The sequence below is a fragment of the Equus quagga genome, chromosome 5, assembly GCF_021613505.1.
Source record: "Equus quagga isolate Etosha38 chromosome 5, UCLA_HA_Equagga_1.0, whole genome shotgun sequence".
NCBI lineage: Eukaryota > Metazoa > Chordata > Mammalia > Perissodactyla > Equidae > Equus > Equus quagga.
In genome coordinates this window covers 51,939,961-51,966,067 of record NC_060271.1, presented here as the reverse complement: position 1 = coordinate 51,966,067, position 26,107 = coordinate 51,939,961, and the positions used below count along the sequence as shown (strand labels likewise).

General features: G+C 48.2%; 1 protein-coding gene across 4 annotated transcripts in view; it reads right to left on the bottom strand.

Annotated features, from left to right (window-relative positions):
- The window catches only part of UXS1 (UDP-glucuronate decarboxylase 1), a 96,646-nt gene that overhangs the window by 20,017 nt on the left and 50,522 nt on the right, over window positions 1-26,107 (bottom strand). For all 4 annotated transcript variants that reach the window (XM_046662048.1, XM_046662049.1, XM_046662050.1 and 1 more), the window contains 3 exons: window positions 14,027-14,131; window positions 10,967-11,026; window positions 8,136-8,257 (listed from right to left, as the gene is read on the bottom strand). In XM_046662048.1, coding sequence (XP_046518004.1) covers window positions 8,136-8,257; window positions 10,967-11,026; window positions 14,027-14,131 — 287 coding nt within the window. The remainder of the gene's footprint in view (window positions 1-8,135; window positions 8,258-10,966; window positions 11,027-14,026; window positions 14,132-26,107) is intronic.

The following is a 26,107-nucleotide window of genomic DNA, read 5'->3' as shown; positions in this document are numbered from 1 at the left end:
GAAGAAAAACAACAGAGCACTTTATCTTGGGAAGGAAGGACAGACAAGCATTCTTAGAGAGCACAGTGTCCCTTCACCCCAATCTGCTCCAGTGAAAGCTGAAGACAAGCCAGCACCCAGCGTGGGCTACGTGGCCTGGACGATACGTACGAACGTCATGTGAAACAGCTATCTTTATGGGGGGATTACACACGTTCATTTACTTCTATGTATTTTTTTAATGTTTCTATTTTTATTACAATAAACATGTATTACTTTTAAAATCCAGAAAAAGCATATTTTCAAATACATAATCAGGAAAGTATATTTCTTAAACCCCAAAAGCCTTCTCCAAACTACCTGGTTTAATTATTAATTTCAGTCTGCTTCTTTGTGGATAAAGAAGTTAAACGTTGTATCACACTCTGAATTAGTGGACTTTCGCAGGGTATGTTTCTTGTTTGTTTGGTCCACTAGACTACAGACGTGTGTGTTCTGGGCGTCCGAGGGCAGGCAGGACGGTGGAGCAAAGACCTGGGGCTCACTAAGCAGGCCTGCCGCTGAGCTCTCAGCCACAGGAACCTGGGAGAGAACAGTGCCTCCCTTATGGGGCTTTTGTACAAATTAAGCCAACCCCGTGCAGCCCTCAGCACAGGCCCAGCAGCCAGGAGCATTAGAGGCTATTGTTGCCAAGACCAGTCCAAACAGCTCCTCTCTAGTTCTACCACTCAGATCTGGCACAGGCTGGGAACCTAATGGGCCCTCGGCTAACGGGGCTTATTCAGCACAGAATTTCCCCACCAGCCGAGTGAGTGAAAGGTGATGAGCTGCATGCCCAAGGGCATGCCTCCCAGCGGGGCTGGAGCCACCCCGCGGCCCCCTCTGCCCACAGCGGCCTCACCTCCGGGCCCAGTGTGCCAGGCAAGCACGGGCGGTCTCTAACTGTGCTGAGATAGGAAATGGTTGGGAAGCAGGGAACCAGCACACAGTCAATGTCCAGAAACCAGGGCGCTATACTTCTGCTAACCCCTCCAGCATTACATTATGATGCTTCCACACGAGCTATTCTCAGGACTAAGATATGAGCTACTATTCTAGGCCCGGGAATCAACCTTTTTCTCTACCAAACTAATGGCAGAATACTTTCTAAAAAGGGGAGGAGCAGAGATGTTGTTCCTAATAGAAAACAACTCAAAAATATCCACTTGCATTTAATTGTTAAGATGAGGAAAGACTCACACATGGATAAACATGGCTTTATTCTAGGAAGTGACTGCAAAGACCTCAGCAAATTCACAGCAGTCAAACCACGTGTCCAGCAGGGCAGCTCAGTGGGCTGTGCGAAGGCTGCAGGGAATTGACGCTTTTATCCTCCTGAACTCCCTGTTCCTCAGGAACAACGTTCCAGAACACGACCTCAGGAAAGGCTGGCTTCTGCAAACATCACTGGCCAGCACGTGCACAGGCCTTCTTGTTCTGCTTGCCCATCTGGAGAGTAACCCTAGGCGACACGGCATGAGCCTCCTCAGGTGCAGATGCCGGACAGCCATGGCGCTGGTCCAAGAACTGCAGCCCCCCAGCCTGTCCTACACCAGCAAGGCCCGCCCAGGCTCGGCGCATGGAGGAGACACACATGCAGGCGCACTCGCTGAGGACCGCTCTTCTCCAGCACACGGCGCTTCTGGAGTCCCCATGCCGCCTCGTCTCTCTGGGCAGTGTCAGGACACAGAGGCCGCCCCGTTCAGCATGCACAGTCCCTCACCACCTGACACCCATCCCCTTCGGCCCTGTGGGGGCCCCGGGCAGGAGAGCGGATGGGCACCCATGCGCACAGCTTGGAGGAAGAGTCCTTACTTCCCAGCTCAGACATGAGGAAAGGGCCAGTGTCTGCCCAAAGACTGCTTCCTAGGGTGAAAACCCAGGACGCCTCGCCAGGATGAGATGGCTCTTGGAAGGGAGACGTTCCTTGAGAGGACCAATGAGCAAACACTCGCACAAACTCCTGTCTCTCATTCAATGCTCTGGCTGCCAAGGACAGCAGCCTGCTGACTCCCACATGGGCGCACCTGAGCGTCCACCATGGCGAGGTACAGGGCCTGCATGCACACACACAGCAGTGATTCAAAAAGGAACCACATCATTCTTAAGCATGGTGGGGTTTCACTTTGTGTCCATGGCTTTGTCCAGTGTGGGAACCATGACTCATTCACTTATGACTCCAAGTATCCAAGAAGTTTTTATCAAGGATCAGGACAACTCCTGCAAGTCTGCGTCATATCAGCATCAAACCAGCAGAAACTTAAGGGAGGACGATGCTCAGGGTGCCATGCAGGCGAGCGCATGCGAGCACACAAAAGCAAGCAGCACACAGACTGCGGTAGTACCAGGGCTCTGGAAACAGTGACCAGCCTACAAGAAGCACCACCCCAGATGGGAAGGCTGCCATTGGAAGGCTCTTCCCCCACTTCTGGTAGCCAAGAGGCAGGAGGAGCTGGGGAGGCAGGCTTGGATGATTGGTGAGTGGTGAGTCAGGCAGCACAATGAAGGAACAGGGATTTCTCCTCCCCAAGCATCTCCCAACAGAAAGTCACCAGCAGGAATTAAATGGGCCCTTCCTCTCTAAAGTTCTCTTTTCAACTGCATCCTTCAGTGGAGAGCACTGTCTCAAGCCACTGAACACCAATTATGATCACTGTCTTTACTGATGGAAGGTGCCGGAGGGTGGAACAGACAGGCGATGCAGAGGGAGCGGATGCTGACCAGGAGCTGACCATCACCTCTCCACTGCACGGACAGCCAGTCCTGAAGGAGGCTCCCAGAGCTCATTTATCTGTAGGGAACAGTACAGAGAAATAACAGGAAGTGCTCCAGCTATGGTAGCCCGACTCTGTGAGGCCTCCTTAGTGTTCCTCATGCCCCTGAGACAAGGACATGCACGGCCCTAAAGCAATAGGTCAGAGGCCCTGGAGGTGAACCAGGTAACCCCCAGCAGCAGCCTCTCCTAACTACGTCCTGATGGGGCCTGCTCTTACCTGAGAATCAGACCGAGGCCGCTACAGAACAGAGAGCTCACTTGCTGAGCAAGATTCTCGAAGGAGCTAGAATGCTGCAGTTCACACTCAGGGCTGGCAGAGCGACAAGGCCATGCAAGCTCAGGGGACGGGCGTACATGTCCGCCTGCAATCTCCCTCAGCAGCCCTGCTGTAGTCTTGACAACTGGTCCTAAGGCCTCTCTGCAGCAGGCTACGCCAGCGCTCACCACCAGGCCAGGAGGAGCAAGTGTTACCCTGACGGTTTCTAGGTGGGGCAAATGGGGATGGAGAACAGGCCAGCGAGGGGGCGGCAGAGCCAGGACACAAGGCCTGCGGGAGGGCCCAGGCCACAGGGTCTTGACCCCTAGGGTGTGAATCCTACCCGTCCAACATGTGACTTATTTTAGTTGCTTGCTGAATGTTTGCGAACTGAAGTATACTGTACATACCAACTATTTAATTATTTCAAAGTATTGTGATGCCAGAAAATAAAATAAAACCATACCCTTGAGGCCTCTGGACCAGAGGATTTCTGAGTTTCCTTTCTGCCTGCCAGTCTATGGTTTTATGACTTGTGGCAGACCCAGCCCAGTGGGGGGGCCACAGACCGTGGAGGGTTCGACTTACGTGGGGCCGTGAGCTCAAATGCACACTGACTAAGCACTGACTACAGCACACTGGACAGGTGTCCACACTGAAACAACCACCACGTCCAAGTGCACGTGGAGACGCAACTTAATTCCTCTCTGACAAGTCCAAAGTATCCATGAAAGATGCGAGGCCCTTTGATCCCAAGTTCCATCTCCTTCCATCGCCCAGAAGAAAGCTCAAGGGAGCTGCTCTTCACATAAGGGATGTGTTCTGAAATGTGCCTGTGTGGCAGGTTTTTTATGGGAAAATCAAGTTCTACTGTGAATACATTAGGATATTTCATTCATTAAAATTAAGAAACTCAGAAGAAGATCCTCTGGAAAAGGGAAAATCTATAAAAAGATTATTACTAATTCTATTTATCTTGTTTATATTTTCAATCCTTATGTAGTAGGATTATTCAGAACAAGATACATCCACATACCATATGAGGTCTTGACAATAAAAATGACGGTTTATACTGAAGACTGTCACTATGTATTTTAAAAAATAAGAATTTAGGTTATTAAAATAATTAATTAAAAATACACGAGAGGCATACTGTTCCACCTTGTTCATCCTTCTTTCTGGTCATTATTTTTTTCATTTGTCTCCAAATAGCATAAATTGTTAACACCTAAAGTTCTGAATCTTCTCCTGAAAGTTGCCATCTTGAAAGGCCGCACACTTAGAACTATAAACCTACAACGTCACGATGCAGCTGCTTGTTGGTGACATGCTGCTCTGAAGAACAGCGGGTAGTTCTGGAGCCCTGCTGCGTGCGCTCCCCGTCCCAGGCATTGTCACCTGACTGCACGTGTCCGAGCCCGGATGCCCTCGCACCCGGAGCCACAGCTTCTCTCACTCAGCCAGGCTTTCCACCAGCCGTGGCCTGCCAGGACGGCAGGGAGAGGGGAGCAGCACATACTGCAGGCAGCCAGCTGTGGGTTCAAGCTCCACTTACCGGCCAGGAGCTGAGAGCAAGTTCTCCCATCTGTACGATGGGCTGCACGCCACCCCCCCCCCCCCCGACCTTAAAGGGGCTGCAGGAATGAGGTGAGATGGAACAGACCGAGCCCTCACACAGGCTGAGCCCCAACAGAGGCCAGGCCACTGCAGGCCGCCAGCCCGCAGCTCCTGCAACACCCACTGCAGGAGAGAGCAGCACATCTGGGCCTGGAACATTAATATGGCGCCCGGAGGGCACCGCGCTGAGCACTCAGGGTCTGGAAAAGCTACCTCCACAGACGGATGAGGAGTGAGAAGCGGCAGAGCTGGAGTCTCGAAAATGTCACGTTGGAGTCTGAGCCCCAAAGAGGTTCTGACTTGTCCCAGACTAGGCCACACCCCGAGGGGCCAACCCTCAATCCCCCAGACCAGGCCATAGCTCACAGGGCCAACCCTGAACCCCCAGACCAGGCCACATCTCACAGGGCCAACGCTGAACCCCCAGACCAGGCCACACCTTGAGAGGCCTACCCTGATCCCCCCAGATCAGGCAGCCCCCGAGGCCAACCCAAGGAAGGCAGGCAGTGCCGACCCACCCTTGCTGGCAGCTAATATAAATTCCTGAGTAAAAGAATCGTCCTAACGTCTTAAACATTTACACCCTTCACAATCTTTACAGGGTGGTTTTTATTTTGTTTTCCCCTATGTTTATCTCTGGATGGGACTGGGGTAACACTTCTTTTTCCTTCTCGCTTTTCTGTGTTTTCTTACTTTCTATTTGTGGCCAAGCATCCTGCCATCGCAGGAACACAAATCTCCTTCAGCTGTTCCCGTGAGCTGACAGGAAAGGTGCCCCCGTTTCCTCCTCTTCAGCACTGATCCCGACACACCAGGGACAGAGGGCTCGGGGACAAGTTTTAGAGCCCAGCAGGGTCACAGGCTTGGACCCATGGCTCTCCCCACAAGGGAGCACAGTACTTATAACACGAATAACGGGGGATGGAAGGTACAAAGCTCATGCGTAACTGCTTCACAGGCCTCTTAGAACTTGAGCAAGGCTACAGGCCCTCCGACCAGGCCCATTGCTCTCGGCCACACTGACCCTGCATCAGGAAGCCATGACTCCCACAGCTGCAGAGCCACCAGAACCAGACGGGACTCTGCCACCTGTAGGGCCAGAGGCACCGCCACTCCCTGAGCTAAAGGCCACCCAGTGGGAGCAGACGAGGGGCTCTGGGGAAAGGCAGCTAGGTCATACTGCTCACAAGTCCCGACGTGCCACGAGGAACAGGCCTTCCTCTGGGCTATCTGCAGACAACACGTGATGGCAATGGTCCCCGGGGCAGACACGAGTCCTTAGGCAGGTAGGCTAAGCAATGTGACGAGCTTTGACGAATCTACAGACTACTCCATGCTGTCAGCCGGCTTAGACCCCAAGCTTCGCACAAAGCGCTGAGCCCATCTTCCACAAGGCAATTCTAAAACCCGACATCATGATGGAAGGTAACCCATGCACCGTTCCCTCGAGGAGAAGCCACGGTGCCCCAGCAAGCAGCACACTGTCGACGTGACCACGGACATCACTGCTCCATCTGCATGGCACCCGTCGGTGGGGCCTCCCATGTGTGCAGCACACACCAGACATTCCACGGTGCAGGCCTCGTTGGAGCAAGTGCCAGTCCTTCACAAGGACGGCCCCGCTGGGCACAGACACATCCTGACGGGGCTCGTAGGGGACGCTCAGCACAGACCAGCTGCACACACAAGAGGAGATTCTAACATTGCAGGTCTTGGGGCAATGGCACCTGTGCCGTTAAATTGAGACCCATGCGAGCAGAAACGTCATGCTGACAGGTCCAGAGTCACCCAGGGGCCACACACCTGGGCTCAGCCGGATGACAGGCCCGGGTCCCATGACAGTGTGTGTGTGAATGCGTACGCTGGCTAGTGTCCAGGTGCGGACTACAGTTCCTGGCATACAGTCAGTGTTTAATCAATGCTGGCTACATTATTACTAAACACTGTAATTATTGTGAGCTCATACCTCAAGGTAATACGTATACTTATACTCATTTAACAAAAACTAAAAAGTTTCACAAAATGTCCTATTTGGCCACCAGCTTTACCTACATAAAAACTCCATAAGAAATTCTACCACAGACTGAAAGCAAAAGGAAACAGCTGAGACTCACCAGGCCCCTCAGACTTACTGAGCAACGAAATGCACTTACACGCCCCTCATGCCTGCAGGTTAGTTTTCTTAGGTACCAACCACATGCCGGTGCTGCTGTGTATCTGGGGACCATCTGAAATTTTGGGGTCAAGATATTCTGGGCTCAAAAATGATAAACGTATGTCTCTAAAACTGTTTCATGTTCGTAAAATAAATGGATGATATAAGCCAACTGCCCAAGGCAGCTCAGAAAGCAGTTAGTTCTGCTTCTGGCCGAGAAATGAGGCAGAAAGGGGTAAACACCTACATCAGCACAAGGTTGTTTTGTGGGTCTTTAATGTTGGTATTTCATTAAAAACATGATGACAAAAAAGCCCCTGACGACTCTCCTCCAAAAAAACCAAAAACGCTTGGGGACAGCCTGGCCCAGCCCCTAGCACCTCCATGCGCGCCCCCAGGCCTCCAGCCTCACATGAAGCCACAGCCGTCAGGCCTGGGCTTGCCTGCAGGCGGGGCCTCCGCCTGAGAACCTGTTCCCAAGGAGAGCCGTCCACGTCCCAGGTGCTGAGAGTACGGCCCGCACCACCACCCGTCAGCAGCCTGTCCTGGGACAACACTCCTGTCCACACCGGTTTACCCACGCGTCCCTCCCCCAGAGGCACATCCCTGAGGATCTCCGAGAGCTGGTCCAAGCACAACAGGACAGTCACCGAGAAATGAAGGACCCGCTGGGCCCTGGCCTGGCCCCTTGGGGCCTGTGTGGACATCTCATGGGCTCCTGCACAGCCTTCAGGGGTCAGGACAGTGCGCTGTGACCAAGAGATTACGTCTCTGAGGTCTCTGGGAATGAGAGCCTCGCCCCTAGGCTGTGGGCTCCTGCTACAGGAGGGCAAACCTGTAACACGAAACCACTGCGGGAAGAGCCCTCAGCACTGCAGTGAATGGTGCGGACAGCAGGAACCAGCAGCAGTAAACACAAATAATAATCCCAGAGAGGCTCAGATTAAAGCACTGAATGCACTTTTATGCCCGTCAGATAACTGAAAAGCAGGACAAACAGTCCATTGATTTGCAGGCTTCAGGAAATCCGAGCCGCTCATCAAACAACTGCCGTAGGCAATGAGGCAACTGAGAAGCCTCCTCTCAAAGCCACCAACACTATTCCAAACCGAGGAGTGCATCCCCCAGAAATCTTTCTTTAAAAAAGGAGAAACACGGGGAAAGCTGCTGACAGCACCATTCGTTTACAACAGTGGGCACCTGGGCTTCCCCGACGCCCAGCCCCAGGCAGTTATTCACGCATTTCAGCCCGTATGGCTGAGGGAGTGGGTGCTGGTGCGCCTACACCGCAAGCCCAGAGCTTGGTTCAGTACCTGCTTCATGTAGGCATAGCACATGGTCTCTGCAACACGCTTGCCTTCATCGTAGCAGGCGCGGGGTCCCACCGGATTCACGTGGCCCCAGTAACTCTCACTCTGAGGGTGGACTTCGGGATCTACGGGAGGAAATGAGACCATGTTGTCATCCTTCCTTTTTTCAAGATCTTGTGCATTACGAACAACGAATACTGACGACGCAAGGGGGAGCTTGGAAAGCCCAACAAGAACACTTACAAACAGAGAGACACGTGTCAAGAGAGGGACTCAGGGTTCCAGAGGCCATTCTGTGGGCTCCAGCAGGGTGGGTGTTCTCCCCTCTCACATTACGTAGTGAGAGTACTTCACAGGCAAAATACACACATTTGAAGACCGAAGTCTCTCAACTTTAAGTCTCCCCTCTTTCCTATAAATTGTTCTCAACTTTCAGATCATCATACAAACTGTAATTAAATATAATCTACGTGAAGAGATATGCAGTTCAGTTTTATACTCATGAAACATGTAATTATAGTAAAGCATGTATTTCCTGAAAACACTGTAAGAGCATCTCTGTGGAACATGATGACTTTCACATGTGCTGCCCCAGAGTGAACCTGAGACCCTCGACGACATGCCCGGAGCCTGGTCGAGCGCAGGTGGAAGGACAACAGCACGTCCAACAGCAAGTGGCCACTGGTGCTGTGAACAGGCATTCCTATTTCCCAATTCGTGTGTTTCTGGTGTGTAAGTAAATCACACTTTAAGACTGTACCAGGGGGACAGACTATTTAAAGAAACCTAGGAACGAATTCTTTTTTAACACAGTATATTGTTGGAATGTGAATTAACACCTAATTAATCTGGTACACCAGGAATTTTATACAACCACAGTATGAAATGTATGAGTCTTTGCAAGAAATCTGGACAAGGTACAGGAACTCTATGTTACAAATTCATTTCTTGCTTATTTTGCAGCCCAAGTCTGACTTCAGCTCATGGGTACAATGAGACCTGCGTAGGGACAGGGCCACGAACACACATGCCTGAGCCTGCCATCCCCCTTCAGGAGGCTGACACCCCTCCGGGGCGAAGCCAGGGCATGCAGAGATTCAGACCTATCTGCTCCTGTGGTTTAAAATTCCTATGAGAAGGTGCACATTTTTACTGCACGACAAGAAAAAAGGTTGAAGGCAAATACTCCGAGAGAAGAGAACCAATGCCTTAAATTCACACTGATGTAAGAGATGACTGACATCAGGCCTCTCTGGGGGTTTCTGATAAGGGCTGGGCAAGCCGGACGTGCCAGAGAAGGGTGGGCACACCCACCACCCCCTCGACTGGCCCCGTCCAGGCTGAGATGCCCAGGACACCCAAGGGCCATGACACAGCTTTGAACAGTTACCTCACAAAATCACTTTGAAAAAACAAGTGAAAAAAAATCACTGTTATGACAAAAGTGAAGGTCGAGAGTGAAAACTGACTTCAAACTCGTCCTCCCCTCAGCATTCTGTGAGGCTGACAGACCCCGCACGCACTCCACAATGTCACTGGACAGCAGTTAGCAGACGTCAGGGCAGAGCAGCTGGTGAGCTCGGTGAGGGACGCCCTGATGTTATCTCAGAACTCTGAAGAACGAGCTATTGTCAAACACAGCAGATAGGAACCGAGATGGGAGGAGGGAGGGTGGGCGTGGAGAAGTGCACAGTGCGATCCTGGCCAGACAGCAGGAGCACCTTCACCTGAGACACTTGAGGGTTCCGCCCATTGGACTACACCAACACCGCTCCTTCTGTGTGAGGTGCAGCCCCTCCAGGCAGCCCCGGGAAGCATCTGATGTCTACAGAGGGGCTTGCTGGCCCGTTGTAGCATCTTGACATGGAAAGACAGGGAGGGGACGCAAAAGTCTGCTCAGCAGCCTATTCCAAAGGAGCGGGGCGAATGGTGAAGTGGTCACTCCTGCCCTTGCAGCCACCTAGGATTCAAAGACGCAGATGGTGCCCCGCCTTTCCACGGGGATTACAAAGAACATAACTGCATTTGGGAGAATTCCTGTTTCTGTGATTTTTTCCCTTTGGTTCTCATCTTGCTCTCTCACTTCCTCATTTCTCCTGTCTATAACAAGAAGGTGAGACAGAAAATTCTATGATGTCAGAGTCTGGCTTCTGCTGCATAAGTGAGCAGTTCTCTGAAGCCTTACACAGCTCATCTGGGACCAAAGGGAAAGCCACCTGAACTGAAAATGAAGCCCTCAGCCCACTCCTGCCGTTCCCTCCCGGATGGGCCTGGGGAGGGATGTGAAGAGCTCCTTGTTGGCAAAACAGGCTCCCGAGTTTGCCGGCACTGCCTACTTAAGATTCTTCCAGAAATCGTTACGCAGCAGCTGAGGCAATCAGTGCAAGTCTGCACCAAGCAAGCTCTCATGGCCAACCCCGGAGTCCTGGCGGGTCGGGCAGATGGCATGTGCTGCCCATGCTGCAGAACAACATGTGCCAGCTCAACCTGCAAAGATTCCCTAACGAAGGACCTCTAGGGTACTTTCTGAACAGAATGGCCAAGACACGTCTATGGACTTGTAAACGGTGCGACCTTCTTGGGAAGGTGACATGACAGTCTTGGGGCGCTCTAGCAGGAGAAAAATGGGTTTGTCCCACGCAGAGGAGGGAGCCTGGAGACCACAACAGCTGCGACAGGCAGCCTCTTTGCTGTCACGCCTGGAACGGGACAGGCTGGCCTTCTCAGAAACGGAACCTGGGACTCACTGCTTATTCCTTCTTCACCTCAGACAGGATGCAAACAGTTCATGGGGCCTGAGCAAGCATCCCCCCGTGGGAGCCCCACCCACTCACCTCCATACACCTCCGAGGTGGAGGCCAGGAGCAGACGTGCGCCGACTCGCTTGGCCAGGCCTGTGAAAAGCAAAGATGTGATAAGAAAAACTGTGAACTTCAGGGAAACCGGAAAACACAGATGCACATGCACATTTTTGTAGCCAATTTAAGGAATTTTTGTATTAATGATATCTGATAATCCATGCATCTTCAATTATCCATTCTTATTGCATCTACTTTGGAAGGAAATGAAAACAAAAACAGTAAGAAAAACATAAATGAACCCTCAGAAGCACAGTATTTCGTTGGATACTTACAGTGTAAGCAGGGCCAACACAGAATCTGTCGATTCGAGAAGGTGCGGTTTGAGGAGTTTCATAAAGACTCCTTCGCCCCAGCGTATCACCCAGTATTTACCAGGGGCTTCGCTCTGGGAGGCAGAAGGCAGGGCCCTTCGCACCTTAACTTCCACTATTACCCCAAATGGTCTGCCTGCCACTTCCTCAACGTGCACCCTGCCATCTTCTGCTGTGCCCGAGCCAGACCCCAGGGCTGGACATCTCCGCCCCACCCCCTGCCTCCCTCCAGGTTCAACAGCACCTTCTCCAAAGCAAGTTGCCACATTCCTCCGTCCTGCTCTGAACCCTCTCCTGCACTGACCCCTCGCACGTGGAATGGGCCAGAACACCATTATCTGTGGTGGTCACGTGAGCATGGAAGGTCTCCGATCGGTCTCCTGCAGAGCCCAGTGTACAGGCTCTGAGAAGCCCTGCACGGAAGCCACCAACTACCCGTCACTTAGCCCAGTGCTTCCTCCCCAAACAGCTCCGCCACGGAGCTTCGTGCACAGGCAGCATCGGGTGAAGGGCCAGCTGTGCCACAACACAGCCCTCAGCGCCCAGCACGGCACACGGGGCAGAGGTCCAGCACGGTGCCTGTGGGGTGCTGCTAGGAGGGAGAGGTGAGGCGGGCACTGCTGGGGGAGGCGGGCGAGACGGAAGGGCAGGAGTGCATAGGAACACCCAGGAGAGGCATGAAGACACTCTTCAAGAAGAGAATGGGGTTGCTAAAAGGCAAGGATGTGGAGATAACCTGTGCAAACGCCATGCCACCATTGCTTGAGGAAGAAGATGCTAAAAGGGATGTAGTATGACATGGAATTTACAGGCTACCAACATCTCAGGCCTGTCTCCCTTACTCCAGTTTCACCCGCAGAAGTCTGCAAGGTGGGTCAGCACACCATATTATGGCATACGGACAATGGAAGTAATGAAGAATCCCAGAGTCTTTTTTTTAACTAAACTTGTAATTTGAGATGATTGTAGATTCAAATGCAGTTGTAAGAAGTCATACAGAGAAATCCCATGAACTGTTTACCCAGTTTCCCCTAATACAGTAACAACTTACAAAACTACAGTACAATATCACAACCAGGATAGTGACAACAGATGCCGTCAAGACACAGAACATCCCATCACCACAAGGATCCCTCCTGCGTGAGGCCAGGCGAGTGCACCTGTGCCACTGTAGTGCCCAGGGGCTTATGCTGAGCTGGACAAAGAGGTTCTATCATGAGGAAGCCAAGCACAGAACTGGGGAGGTGGGGAGGCACAGAGAGGGGAGGGCCCTACTGGGAAGAAGCCAGGTGAAGTCCAGTGCATCTTGCCTCAAGTGCAACATCACGACAGCTCCTTTCAGTTCGGAACACAAAGTCCCATCTGGGACTCCTTCTGGCCTACCAACTGTCTCCCTTTAGCTTTTGTCCAGGATCAATGTCACTTGTGCCTCAGGCCCTGCTCAGAAGTCACTTCCGTCCTGAACTCTAACAGCATGGCACTGGTACCTCCCTTCTGGAAACTCTCCCTGCCTACGTGGTGTCGCTGATGCCTGTGCCCTTCTTTCCGCTCTCCTATGAGACACAAGTTCCCTGCAGAAGGCCTGAGTCCAGCCTTGTCTGAATGCCCTCCACAGTGGACAGGACGGTGCCTTGGGCTCAGTGACTGCATCGCCTAAACAGGCAGAAGGAATGATACCCCCTTAAACATCACGTGGTTGGCGGCCCTTCCCCTATGGGACCCAGTGCTGGAAAGGAGGAGGGGCTGGGGAGGCAGAGATGGTGCGCGGAGGGGCAGAGCCTGCAGTGGCAAGGTTGGGGAGTGGCCTCAACCATGCCACCCCTCTAAGCAGAGGCGGGGGGACTGGTTCTGTCTGGAACAAAGAGGAGGACAAATGCCCGTTCTGGTTTAGAATGGACTTAACTCCATGCAAAGCTTGATCCTCCAAAACGTCTGGTCTTCGAAACCTGAAAACTGTTCTCCGCTACCCTTCCCATCCCTTGTCTCCACGCTTCCCTCAAATTAAAACGCAGTGCTGTATTTCCCAAATCCACTTACAGAACCTGTTTCAAATGTTCCTATAATTAAATTCATTTTTTACTTCACATTTCAAAAAGTGGCCCCTTTCTTCCACTTTGCAATTAATCAAAGCCCCTAAGCTTTTAAGCCTGTGCTGAAGTTAAGCACGCCTCTAATTTCAAGCATTAACTCAAGCTTATTGTCCACAGCTCTAAATCTCAGGCCTGCTGTCTGGAGTACACACGCGTGCTCACTCTTTCATCTCACATCTGAGGTGAGCTCTGAAGTTCCGACAGCCCCATAAGGACAGCTCTCCTCCCATTCCTTCTAGGAGCGCTACCGAAAGCCCGCGTGAGTGTGTGTACGTGCGGTCCACCGCAACCCCCGCTCACACAAGAGTCGCCAGCGCCTCCTCCCAGCCCAGAGGCAGCGCACCGTGTCTCAGTGGGGAGAGTGGAGGAAGGCTGGGCCGTGGCTGGAAAGCACAGGTGCTCACTCGCGGGGGATTTAACTGAGGCGACACAGACTGGTTACTACAAAGACTGTCCCCGCCAAAGCAAATTCACGGCAAATAAAGTCACACTGAAATAGCACAGGCTGCGGGCAGGGGAGGGGTGTAACGACCAAGATCACACTCTAAGAGGACAACCAACCACCCACGCTGGAGTCGTCTAAAATACTCCCGCTCCCACCAGCAGCTGCAAATCCGCAAGGGGCGGCTCACCCAGCATGTTCAACGTCCCGATCGTGTTGGTCTTCAGCGTCTTGATGGGGTTGTACATGTAGTTTGGAGGGGAGGCTGGAGAGGCCAGGTGGTATATCTGGTCAACTAAAGGAGACAAACGGACATACGTTATTTCCAAGAAAAAGTGAAATCATTCTGAACTCCCAGGAACCAGACTGTGTAATAAAGGTGTTCGTGTATCTTTCACTGAAATTCTAGTTGTTGCATTATTCTTCATAGAAACTAACTGACATTCGCAATTAGAAGAACTTTAAACAAAAATAGAAATCTAATTATCTGGAACAAAAACATGTGCTGGGCCGGTGATTTGGGCCTGTTCTCCTCTAATTGGAGTCAATCCGATTACTGAGTTGATTGTTTTCCAAGAAGATCCGTCCCAGATAAAGCATTCAAATCAGAAGGAAGACCGATTTTTCAGACACAGAATTAAACATGAATATCTAAAGTAAACAAGATTTTTAATTTGTATAACAAATCTGACATAAATCAAAGGCACAAACGTACGGGAGAAGATAAAATAGCATTTTGCTGTGTTCGTACACATCCTGTAGACACCAAACCAGACCTCGCGGAGATGACAGTCACGCAGGGCGGTTTTTAAAGCCAGAATGGCAAAATGATTTAGACTCCACACCTCCCCTGGTGCGCAGGCCCTCACGTCAACATGCCCACCCACAGCCCTCGCTGTCAGGGTCAGGTCACACCTGTCACATGGCAAAGGCCCTTGGGAACCAGGGTCTCCCTGTGAAACGGCCATGATGGGTGAGCACGCAGGAGGAACCCATCCCCGCAGACAGACAGCGTCTGTGCCACGCCATCCCACTTGAGCTACAGGGGAAGGAAACACAACTGCCACAGCAGAGCCGTGGAACGGGGGCTCTGAAACGAATCTTCCTTGCACAGGGCTTTGGCCCTCATGCCAGAGCACCTGCAGGCTCCCCCAGCCTCCCACCCTATCCCAAACTGGCACATCAGGTAACAGCACAACAGGGCGCGGTTTCACAGATGACAGGCAAAACAGGCAAACTCGAAACAATAGTCCTCGTAACAAACACCTCTGCCAAAAAGTGCCCGACCTCCCCACCCACCCCCTGAAAATCTCCTGTCACCTCCAGGAGGGCGAGGGAAACACGCAGTGCCTTCTGGGAGCAGGGCTGTTTCCTGACATGCTCTCCGACCCAGGGCAAGGCTGGGTGACAGCTCCTCATCCTCACACAAGGGCAGAAGTGGCAGCTGCACACAAGAGCGCTGGAGTCCAGGCTGTGAGCTGGGGCTCCACTTCATTCATGCTAACCACCACAGCGCTTCAAGCCCAGAAGCATCTGGGAGACGGGAGTCAGAGGAGACCCCAACACCAGGAAAACAGGAAGCGGATGGTTCTATGGAGACTGAATCTTTGGGAAGGGTTCTAGGTATTGCCCAGGCTCACAGAATAGCCTGGTAACTTTATTTTCCCCACACTGGGACCACACGCCAAGGGAGGCAAGAATGACATGTGACAGATGGAGGGTCTCATCGTTGGGATATTTGTGAGGCCTCTTCGCCAAGACCATTCCAGAAAACTCCTGATGTGACTAGAAAAAGCCTTCCTGTTTCAAAAATGATACTTATGCAATACCAGCCCTATGTTTTGCAAAAATAGAAAAAATTCATTCTAGAATTCATATAGAATCTTAAGGGATCTTGAATAACAAAAAAATTTTGAAAAAGAGGAACAAAGTTGGAAAACTCACATATGCTGAGTTCAAAACATATTACAAAGCTACAGTAGTCAAAATAGTGTGGTACTGGCATAAAGACAGACATATAGATCAACGGAATAGAACAGAAAGCACAGAAATAAGGCTTCAGATCCATGGTCACGTGATCTTCGACCAGGGTGTGAAACAACTTAATCCAGAAAGAACACTCTCTTTAACAAGTGGTACCGGGAAAACTGGATATCCACATGCAAAAAAGAATGATGCTGGACTCTTCTCTCACACCATATTCAAAATTAACTCAAAATGGATTGAACACCTAAATGTAAGACCCAAAACTAAAAAGCTCCTAGAAGAAAACGTAGGGGAAAGGCTGCATGACACTGGATTTGGCAAAGATTTCTTGGACTTAAAACCAAAACACAGGCAAGAACAGCAAAACAGACAAATGGAGCCACACAGAATGTGGAAACTCGTGCTAGTCTCAAAGGACACAAGCAACAGAGCAAAAAGGCAACATACGAAACAGGAGAAAATTCTGCAAACCATACACGTGATGAGGGGTTAATATCCACAATATATAAAGAACTCCCACACATCAACAAAAAAATCAAATAACCCAATTAAAAATGGCAAAGCACTTGACTGGACATTTCTCCAAAGACAATATACAAATGGCCAACAGGAATATGAAAAGATGCTCAACATCACTAATCATCAGAGAAATGCAAATCAAAACCTCAATGAGATATCACCTCATACACATTAGGACAGCTACTATGAAAAAGAAACTAAAAAGAAAAAACTAGAAAACAACAAGTGTTGGGGAGGACATGGAGAAACTGGAACCCTTGTGTACTATTGGTAGGAATGCAAAATGGTGCAGCCACTATGGAAAACAATATGACAGTTTCTCAAAATATTAAAAATATTATTACCATATAGTCTAAGAATCCCACTTCTGGGTATGTACCCAAAAGAAGTGACAGCAGGGTCTGGAAGAGGTATTTGCACACCCATTGCCATGACAGCACTATACCTGACAGCCAAAAGGGGAAAACAACCCAAGTGCCCATCAACAGAGGAACAGATTAACAAAATATGGTATACACACACAATGGAATATTACTCACCCTTAAAAAGGAAGAAAATCCTGTCACATGCTACAACATGGATGAACTCTGAGGACATTATTCTAAGTAAAATAAGTCAGACACTAAAAGAGAAATACTGTATGATTCCACTTACACGAGGTCCCTAGAGTAGTCAAATTCATAAAGACAGAAGGTAGAATGGTGGGCGCCAGGGACTGGGGAACGGGGCGTTAGTGTTCAATGAGTACAGAGTTTCAGTTTTGCAGGATGAAAAAGTTCTGGAGATCTATTTTACAACAATGTGATTACACTTGACACTACTGAACCATACTACTTGAAAATGGTTACGATGGTAAAAAAACAAAAGAAAGGTGCTGATGAGAGGAGAAAGCAGATGAAAAAGAGTATTAGTGAAAGAGAGTTCAAACCCTTTATCAAGGCTGAAGTCAGAATGAATGGTGTTGGTTTCTATATTTTTTCTCCTCCTCTTCTCAACCCTGGGAATACAAGGGCTAAAAATTAGGCTCCTGAGCCACTGAAGACCATTCAAGATTCTCAATCAATCCTTGCTCTACATCAGAGTTACCCAGTGAAGCTATGAATCAAAGATGCCTGGGCCCCTGGCATCCTGAGACTCTGGACCTCTGTATATATACATATGTATGTATGCATATGTTTTTAAAAGCCACATTGGAAAACTATTGGGTCAATTTAAAAGTGGAACCGAAGCTAGTGAAAGAATAATCTTTCTTCAAGAAAACTAAGAAAACACAAAACCTTTTAAAATTGTTTACAGTCGTCAATATGCGAATTCATTGAAGGGATCTATCTACATAAACGGAAAATCCTGTGACTGCTTTCAGACAACCATGTTTTGCTGAATTGATAAATAGGTAAAAATAAACAGCAATGAAAAATTCAATTGTGCTAATTGTAAGTCATAAGATAGTTCTCACAAAATCCTGTCAGCCTTAGTCTGCTCCATCTTTTCCAGCTTACAGATGTGACCAGGAAGAGCGTGGCTCACCCCGCACATCTACTTAAAGGCTCAAGAGGCAGGTGTAAGCAGACCATGGGCTCCATTCACGGTACCGTGTGCCCTCGTTTTACAGCGCCTTGCACACACCTGCAGCTCTCCTAAGGATGCGCCAATCAACGCAGCAGAACTCTGGACAGCCCTGCAGGGCTGCGCGCCGCCTGGGGGGCACACTCAGGCAGGCCTGGCACCCCAGTCAGCTTCCTCCTGACTCTCTGGCATCTCTGCTCACACAGATGGGGCCGCCACACGCTCCCCAAAGACAGCGGAAACCACGGTGTACGGGCTGTGGTCCTACAGAACAAATCATTCAGCACGATTTTTACTCCCGAGGTGACAGCATATGCAGGGAAAGAAAGCAACAGCTGCACTGAAGACTAAGGAAATCAAGCATCTTGAGAGTGCGTGATTCCCCGACACCAAAGCCGGTGAGGTGGACACTTACATCCTGCACCCCTGCATCCTCCGCCTGGCCCCCGCCAGGCCCCCTCTGCCAGGCTCGGGCCAGACGCCGGTTCGTGGGGAGCCTTCCCGCTGCCCGGGCCGAGGACTCATCTCACTCGGCTGCGGGGACCGCGGCTGCACGGCTACTTCACGCCACCTGCCTGCACATCCTCCTGTCCTCTTCACTGGATGACAAGCTCACTGAGCACAAGAAGGATCCTTTTCCTTCCTTAGGATCTCCATCCACACAGCTCTGCTCTCTGCAGGGAGGGCAGCCCCCGCCCTCTTCGCCACACATGCCGTCTCTGTCACGCTGTCCAGGCAGGCCAGGAAACCCATGACGGAAAACCAATGTCCCCGGGCCGGTGTGCGAACAGTGCTCACCCAAAGTCAGCTGAGTGAAGAGGTGAGCCACAGACTGGGGCCTCCTTATCCAAAAGGCCATTCCATCAGTTGTTGCTTTTTCATCATTTGACAGTTCAGCCCAACTGCTGCTCTCCGTTCATCCAACCTGGACGAGGCTGTGCTGTGCCCTGTAAAGCTATCATTTCAGGATGTTTATTTAAGGAGCAACACTGCTGCGTCCTTTTTAAGAACAACGCTATGAAAATCAGTGTTTTCAATGGGCCCTCTTTCCTATGAGAACGTGTTGTCTCTAACATTAACCACGACTCCATTTCCTCTCCTAAAAAGGACATAAGCACCAGAGTCTGTGGACTAACTAATCTGGCATGGAATTAAGAGGAGGAGAGCAGGGCGGAACTTCAGAACAAGCAAAGCTCATCAGCAATGAGAGGTGCCACGCAAATACTAAGTAATACTAATAACAGAGCAGCAAAGTGAGCCCCACAGCCCAGGAACAGGGCCCCTCAACCCGTCAACCAGGGTTCAAAGTTCACCAAAAGTGAGCATGATTCGCAAAAATCTGAGTCGGGGGTGGAGAGAGGAAGAGGAAAGAAGGAAGGAAGGCACGTCCGTTCTTTTGCTGGATACACACCTCTGGACATTGCCACCAAGGGACCCCAGTGACCCTGTCACCTCTACGAGGGCCATGTGCCATAATCACAGCTGGAAAAATAGGAGCCTTGAGAAATGAGCCTAAAAGAGCTCAAATTAATGATCAAGGGCAAAACAGTAAAAGATTAAACAGTAAAGCAAACTAGGTGTTTTCCTTTTTCCATATAATTTCCTAAAATAGGTTCAAAGCAGCATTCGGCAGAACGCAGACACATCACTTTCACGTTGGGAAGAACATTGGTAAGGGGTGGGCGGCTGAGGCGAGCTCGGCCCTGCTGCGAATCCTGAACCCAACTGGCCCAACCACAAATGAACTTCCTACAGTCTGTCAGGAATTTCACCGTGCCTGAAATCCACAAAAATGATACATAAATGTAGAAGAAAAAGACTGTCGAAAGTGAACTCTTGGGATAATCCAAATTACTGCTGAGACTCCATCAAAGAAATCACGTCTTACCTCCTACCAAAGGGGAAATCCACATAAAATCCAAATAGAGTGTTTACATCTCCCCCTGATTTTTTCCCAAAGGTTCCTAGCATAGGCTGTGTCAGACGTCCTCTAGGAGCCAGGGACAGCCTTACCAGACTGATGGGACCACCAGTTAAAGACTTGCACCCTGAAACTTTGGAAAAACTAAAACAATAAAACAAAGGGCTGGTTCTTGCTGTGAATGTGCGTGACTATTTAGTAAACGGTAAAAGCCCATCACGAAGACGCTTGCTACACGTTTCCCTTTTGCTACAGTTCAAGACAGGGGCCTGGCATAAGGATTGCATAAGATGTGACTGCGGCATGGAGCACACAGCCCACCCCCACCTCCATCCCCAACACCAGTACCAGGATGGAAAACAGGATTGAACAAGGCACAGAACTTTTCCCAGAGTAAAGACCAAATTTCTCTTGGCACAAGGAACTAAAAAGAGTGGGATTTTGCCTGGATTTCCTCTCAAATAATACTGACTTACTGCAAAGGGAAGAGTGCACGTGCCAGAGGTCTGGCTCAGCCCAGGATCAAAAGCTCCACTCAGTGCGGCTGCTTGTCAATTTCCTGCGGGCTGGCAGCCCCCTCCCCTCCAGAGTCTACCCCACCACAGCGGGAGAGCACCACGACAACACCACGGCGAGAGCACCGACAGTGCCTGAGCTTCGCTGGAGGAATTCCCCACAGCTCCAAGGTAAACAGACTGAGATAGGCAGCCTCTGCATGTTATGCTTACATTTGTAACATAAACTGAAGGTGAGAAATTCCTAAATTATAATTCAACAAGAATATTCTAATCAGGGTGGCACTCCTCAAATGTCTACATAAACATGAACCCAATGCGCTTGGCAAACACCGTTTCCATCCCACCTTTTACTGTCGACTCCAGAGTGTCTGGGTGCTAACGGCCCAGCCTCTCCTATTCTCCTCTCCTGGCGTCACCCTCCTGGCCTCGCACAGGATTTCTGCACCTGGTAAAAGGCCGGTAACAGGGAGGGCTCCGTGCACTGGTTTCCTCGCCCGTAAAACAAAGATAATAACTGCCTACTTCACACGAGTGCTGAAAGAATGGAATTTGTTAATCACACACAGTCACGAGAACAGGGCCTAGAACACAGCAGGGGTTAGCTACTGCCACGTTCTGCTTTCGCTTTCCTGGACTCTTCTACACAGGTACGACAGGTTCCAGGAGCGGCTCCCATGACACAATGCGCACGTCTGCTTTTTTCTGTCCTCTACAGAAAGGCTGGTCTCAAGATTCCTTTTTATGCAGATGGTGGACAAGTAAACTGGGACAGCTTTTTGGGGAAGCACAGGCTGTATGCACCAAGAGCCTGGACATGTGTGCATGATAATGACAACATGACTTAGATGTGTACACAGGGCGGCCTTCTCAAGCAAGGTTTACGAAGGCCCCATGCTGCAAACGCCCTGAATACCTAACACAGGAATAACGAAACTATATTATAATCATACGATACGGAAATGCTAATCAAATAACATTGAGGGAAAAAATGTGTCTTTGGAAAGAGATCGGGTATAGCCACGTAAAAGAATACTAAGCAGCTGCCAAAAATATTAATAATAAAATAGCTCTCTATGCATAATATAGAAAGACCACCAAAGATCATCAAAAAGCAGAAAAAATAAGATGAAGAGCAATGTAGAATATGCTGCTTTCTCTGCAATAAGGGAAAATTATGAATATTTATTTATATTAAATATATGTGCATTTATAATAAAGAAACTACAGATGAACACAAAGAAATTGTTAACAGCAGTTTCCTGAGGAGAGTTAGGAACTGAGAAGATAGGAGACAGAGGCAAGAGGAAGACTTTTTACAGTCTTTTAAATTCTTTTTTAAAAAGTTTGAACCATATAACTATATTGCCTATTAAGCATGTTTTTAAGTTAAAAATCACATTTAGAGAAATGATTGGATGTTAACATGAACAGACTATTTTTGGATGACAGGATTAAGGATAATTTTTTTTTATACTTTTCCAAATTTTCTTTAAAATGTATATATTTGTTTTATCATCAGGAAACAAGTCTTTTGAAAAGAGAGAAAATCAAGATTCTCTTCCATCTCATTCTTGATCAAATACATAAACAAGAAACCTAATTCTTTCATTTGGTTCAAAATATTTTTTAATTTCTCTTGAGATTTCTTCTTTGACCCATGTGTTAATTAGAAGTACACTGTTTACTCTCCAAATATTTTCTGGTTTCCCAGCTATCTTTGTTACTGATTTCTAGTTTTAATTCCACTGCGGTCTGGAAGTATACTCTATGTAATTTCCATTCAACTTTTTTTATGTTCTAGTAACAAACTTCAAAGTTTGGTAAGGCGTATTTTATGGCCCAGAATATGGTCTATCTTGGTGAATGTTCTATGTGAGCTTGAGAAGAATGTGTCCTGCTATTCTTGGATGAAGGAGTCCACAGATGTCAATCATATCCCATTGATCAGTGGTATTGTCGAGTTCAACTACGTCCTCACTGATTTTCTGCCTGCTGGATCTGTCCATTTCTGACAGAGGGGTGTTGAAGTCCCCAACTATAATAGTGGATGTATCTATTCCTCCTTTCAGTTCTGTCCATTTTTGCCTCATGTATTTTTGACACTGTTCTTAAAAGCATACACATTAAGGGCTGTTATGTGCTCTTGGAGAACGGACCCTTCACCAGTTTGCAATGTCACTCTTTGTCCCTGACAACTTTCCTTGCTCTGAAGTCTAGATCGTCTGAAATTAATACATCTACTCCAGCTTTCTCTTGATTACTATTAACATGGTATATCTTCCTCCACCCCTTTACTTTTAATCAATCTGTATTTTTATATATAAAGTATGAGTTTCTTGTAGAAAATAAATAGTTGGGTCTTGTCTTTTTTAACTACTAGGACAGTCTGTTTTTTAATTAGTGTATTTAGACCATTCATATTTAAAGTGATTATCAAGATACTTGGATTAATATCTACCATATTTGTAACTATTTTCTATTCATTTCTCTTGTTCTATTTGTCTCCACTCTTTTTCTGCCTTCTCTCATTTTAATTGGGCATTGTATATGAACCCATTTTCTCGTCTCTTTTAGCATACGAACTATTTCTAAAAATCCTTAGTGGTTGTCTTAGAATTTGTAATACTCATTTATAAAATCTACATCCACTTTCAAATAACACTACACCACTTCACAGGTAGTGAGGTACCTTATATCAGAGCATTCTCAATTCTTCCTCTTGTCTAACACTGTCATTCATTTCACTCATTCATAAGAAGTAATACCCAATATTGTTGCTATTATTATTTTGAACTGTTATCTGTTAGAGTAAGAATAAGAAAAACATGTTTTTATTTTACTGTCACATTCCTTCTCTCACATTCTTCTTTTCTTTACGTAGATCTGAGTTTCTGACCTACGTCATTTTCCTACTCTCTAAAGAATTTTTAACACTTCTCGTAAGGCAAGTCTTACAGGGGCAAATTCCTTGACTTTTGTTTGTCTGAGAAGGCCTTTCTTTCTCCTTCACTTTTGAAGGATAATTTTACCAGATAGAGAATTCTAGGTTGGTGTGTTTTTTCTTTCACTTTAAACATTTCACTCTACTCTCTTCTTGTTTGCATGGTTTCTGAGGAGAAGTCAATGGAATCCTTATCCTTGTTCCTCTATTGATAAAGTGTGTTTTTCCCCTCTCAGCTTCTTTCAAGGTCTAAATTTATCTTTTATCTTTATCTGTTTATCTTTAATTTTCTGCAATTTGAATACAACAGTACGATAAGCCTGCGTGTAGATTTTGGGGGTACTGATCCTTCTCAGTGTTCTGAGCTTCCTTGATCTGTGGTTTGGTGCCTGTCATTAATTTCCCAAAGTTCTCAGTTGTAATTACTTTATATATTTCTTCAGTCCCTCTCTCTCTTTCTTCTCCTTCTGGTATTCTCATTATGCATATGTTACGTCTTTTGTCACTGTCCCACAGTTCTTGGATATTCTGTTTTATTCTTTTCCTGTTTATGAAGTTTTCACTGACGGTACCTCCAAGCATACTGATCCCTTCCTAAGCTTTGTCCACTGCACTGATGAGCCAGCCCATCAAAGGCATCCTTCATTTCTCATAATGTTTTTTATTTTGGGCATTCCCTTTTGAACCTTTCTTAGAGTGTCCATCTCTGCTTTCCTTGCCCATCTATTCTTGCATAGAGTCCACTTTTTCCAGTAGAGTCCTTAGCATATTAATTATAGCCATTTTACATTGCCAGTCTGGTAATTCCAACAACTCTGCCATATCTGGTCTGGTTCTGATGTTTGCTTTGTCTCTTTAGACTGTGTTCTCTGTCTTCAGCATGCCTGGTGATTTTTTGTTGAAAGGCAGACATGATGTATCAGGTAAAGTAATCACGGTAAACAGGCCTTTAGTGTGAGGTTTACGCTTATATGCTTACCAGGCTAGGAGTTAGGCTGTGTTTATCGTCTGCTGTAGCTGCAGGTGTCAGGGGCTAACATTTCCTCTAGTGTCTTTGCTTTTGTCTGCCTCCCCTGTAGTCTGCAGGCTTCCCTAGAGGCTCCTTCGTAGGTGGAGCCTGAGCCCTGCAGGTCTTCCAGCTGTAACTGCTACCGCACAGGATCTCTACGGGTGCGGTACAGCGGGGGGAGAGGAAGCATTCTGTAGTCCCATGATTAGGTCTCAGTCTTTTAGTGAGCCTGAATCAGGTATTTCCCTCCCTCCTGTCACTTAGGCTCTGGGAAAACAGCTTCCCTCAAGGACAGGCCTTTGTAGGGAGAACAGAATGCTCTGGGCATATTTCAGAATGGTTTCTTCACCCTCCCCCTGCTGGAAACATGAAGAGACTTTTCTCTGAACTTCACTGTGAGAACCTAGTGGGGCTTCTGGAAGTGAAACTCACAAAAGCATGCCCCAAACCCCCCAAAGCTGGAACCCTGGAGCTTTTAACTCTCAAGCATGTCCACACTGCCTCCAGCAGTGAGTCAATCACCTGCTAGGAGTTCCTACCATGCTCCAGCAGTTGCTTCTGCCCCTTAAGTTGTTACTGTCTGTGCACATCTGTATCTCTAGTTTTCAGGGTGGCAATTTGCTCTGTGCCCTCAATTCTCTGATGGAGCTAAAAAGAATTGTTGATTTTCAGTTTGTTCAGCTTTTTCCTTCTTGTGAGGACGGGAATGATGCTTTCCAAGTTCCTTACATGACAAACCAGAAAGCTTAAGTCCACACTCCCACTGTGAGGTCACTCCTTCCTCTTGTGCTTGTCCTGTGTGTGGACCTCCCACTGAAGGAGTACTCCCATCTCCCTTCAGCAGCACCTCATCACTTCTGACAAGCCCTCCACAGTCACTGGTGTCCTGTGCTTCCCCAATCCTCACCTCCAAGAGCACTTGGGCTCTCTTTAGACATCCTTGCTTCCGGCAGAGCAGTCCCGGGGCCGAGCACTCGCCCTCCAGGCTGGACACGGAGCTACTCCCACTACAGCTCCATCTTCACCATCGTGATGACCCGGCATGTCCCTTACAAACCCAAACGCACTCTGCTAACCCTGAACCCTGGCTTCTCAGAACTTTCTAGTGTCCTGAATAGATGACTTGGAAGGATAATTAACTTTACTCCTTCCAGAGCTAAATATTTTGCAGGGTAGATTCAACATCTGAAACTTAAATGTCTTGGTTGGTAAAATGCAGATTTCTTTTAAAGCAATATAAAATTAGATTAAGTTATTCCAATGAGTACTTACAACTCCTTCCAAAGCAATGATACTCTTTCTCTACAGTCTAACCCAGACAATGCAGAGGCCTCTCTCGTAACCCCTATGACAAAGCTCCTCTTGTCTTAATCATTTGTATAACTCACTAACACGTGGCAGTCCCTGAATTCTCCAGATCTCAGTCCTCATCCTGAGGACACTGCAATCACTTTCTCCTTTTCCATTTCCACCACATTCTTATTCCAGACAATAATTTCCCACTGGAAATGTGAAATTAGAATAAATAGCCAATGTCTTTGCTTCTCAAACCTAATGGCTCTACTTTGAAAATAATAAGAGGAGGAAATCTGTGCTGAGGAAAAATGAATGAAGCTCTGCTGTGACGCTGCCATTTTAAGTGATGCAATCGTTACCTCACGAAAATCCATACAACTTGTCAGCCCCAGAAAAACAAACAAACCAAAATAAACCCCACAAAATGCTTTTCAAAACTGAAGAACATTCCTGCTATGGGTATAAATATCAGATCAACTAAAGTTTCTTTTATTAGGAAAAAGGTACTAAAAAGT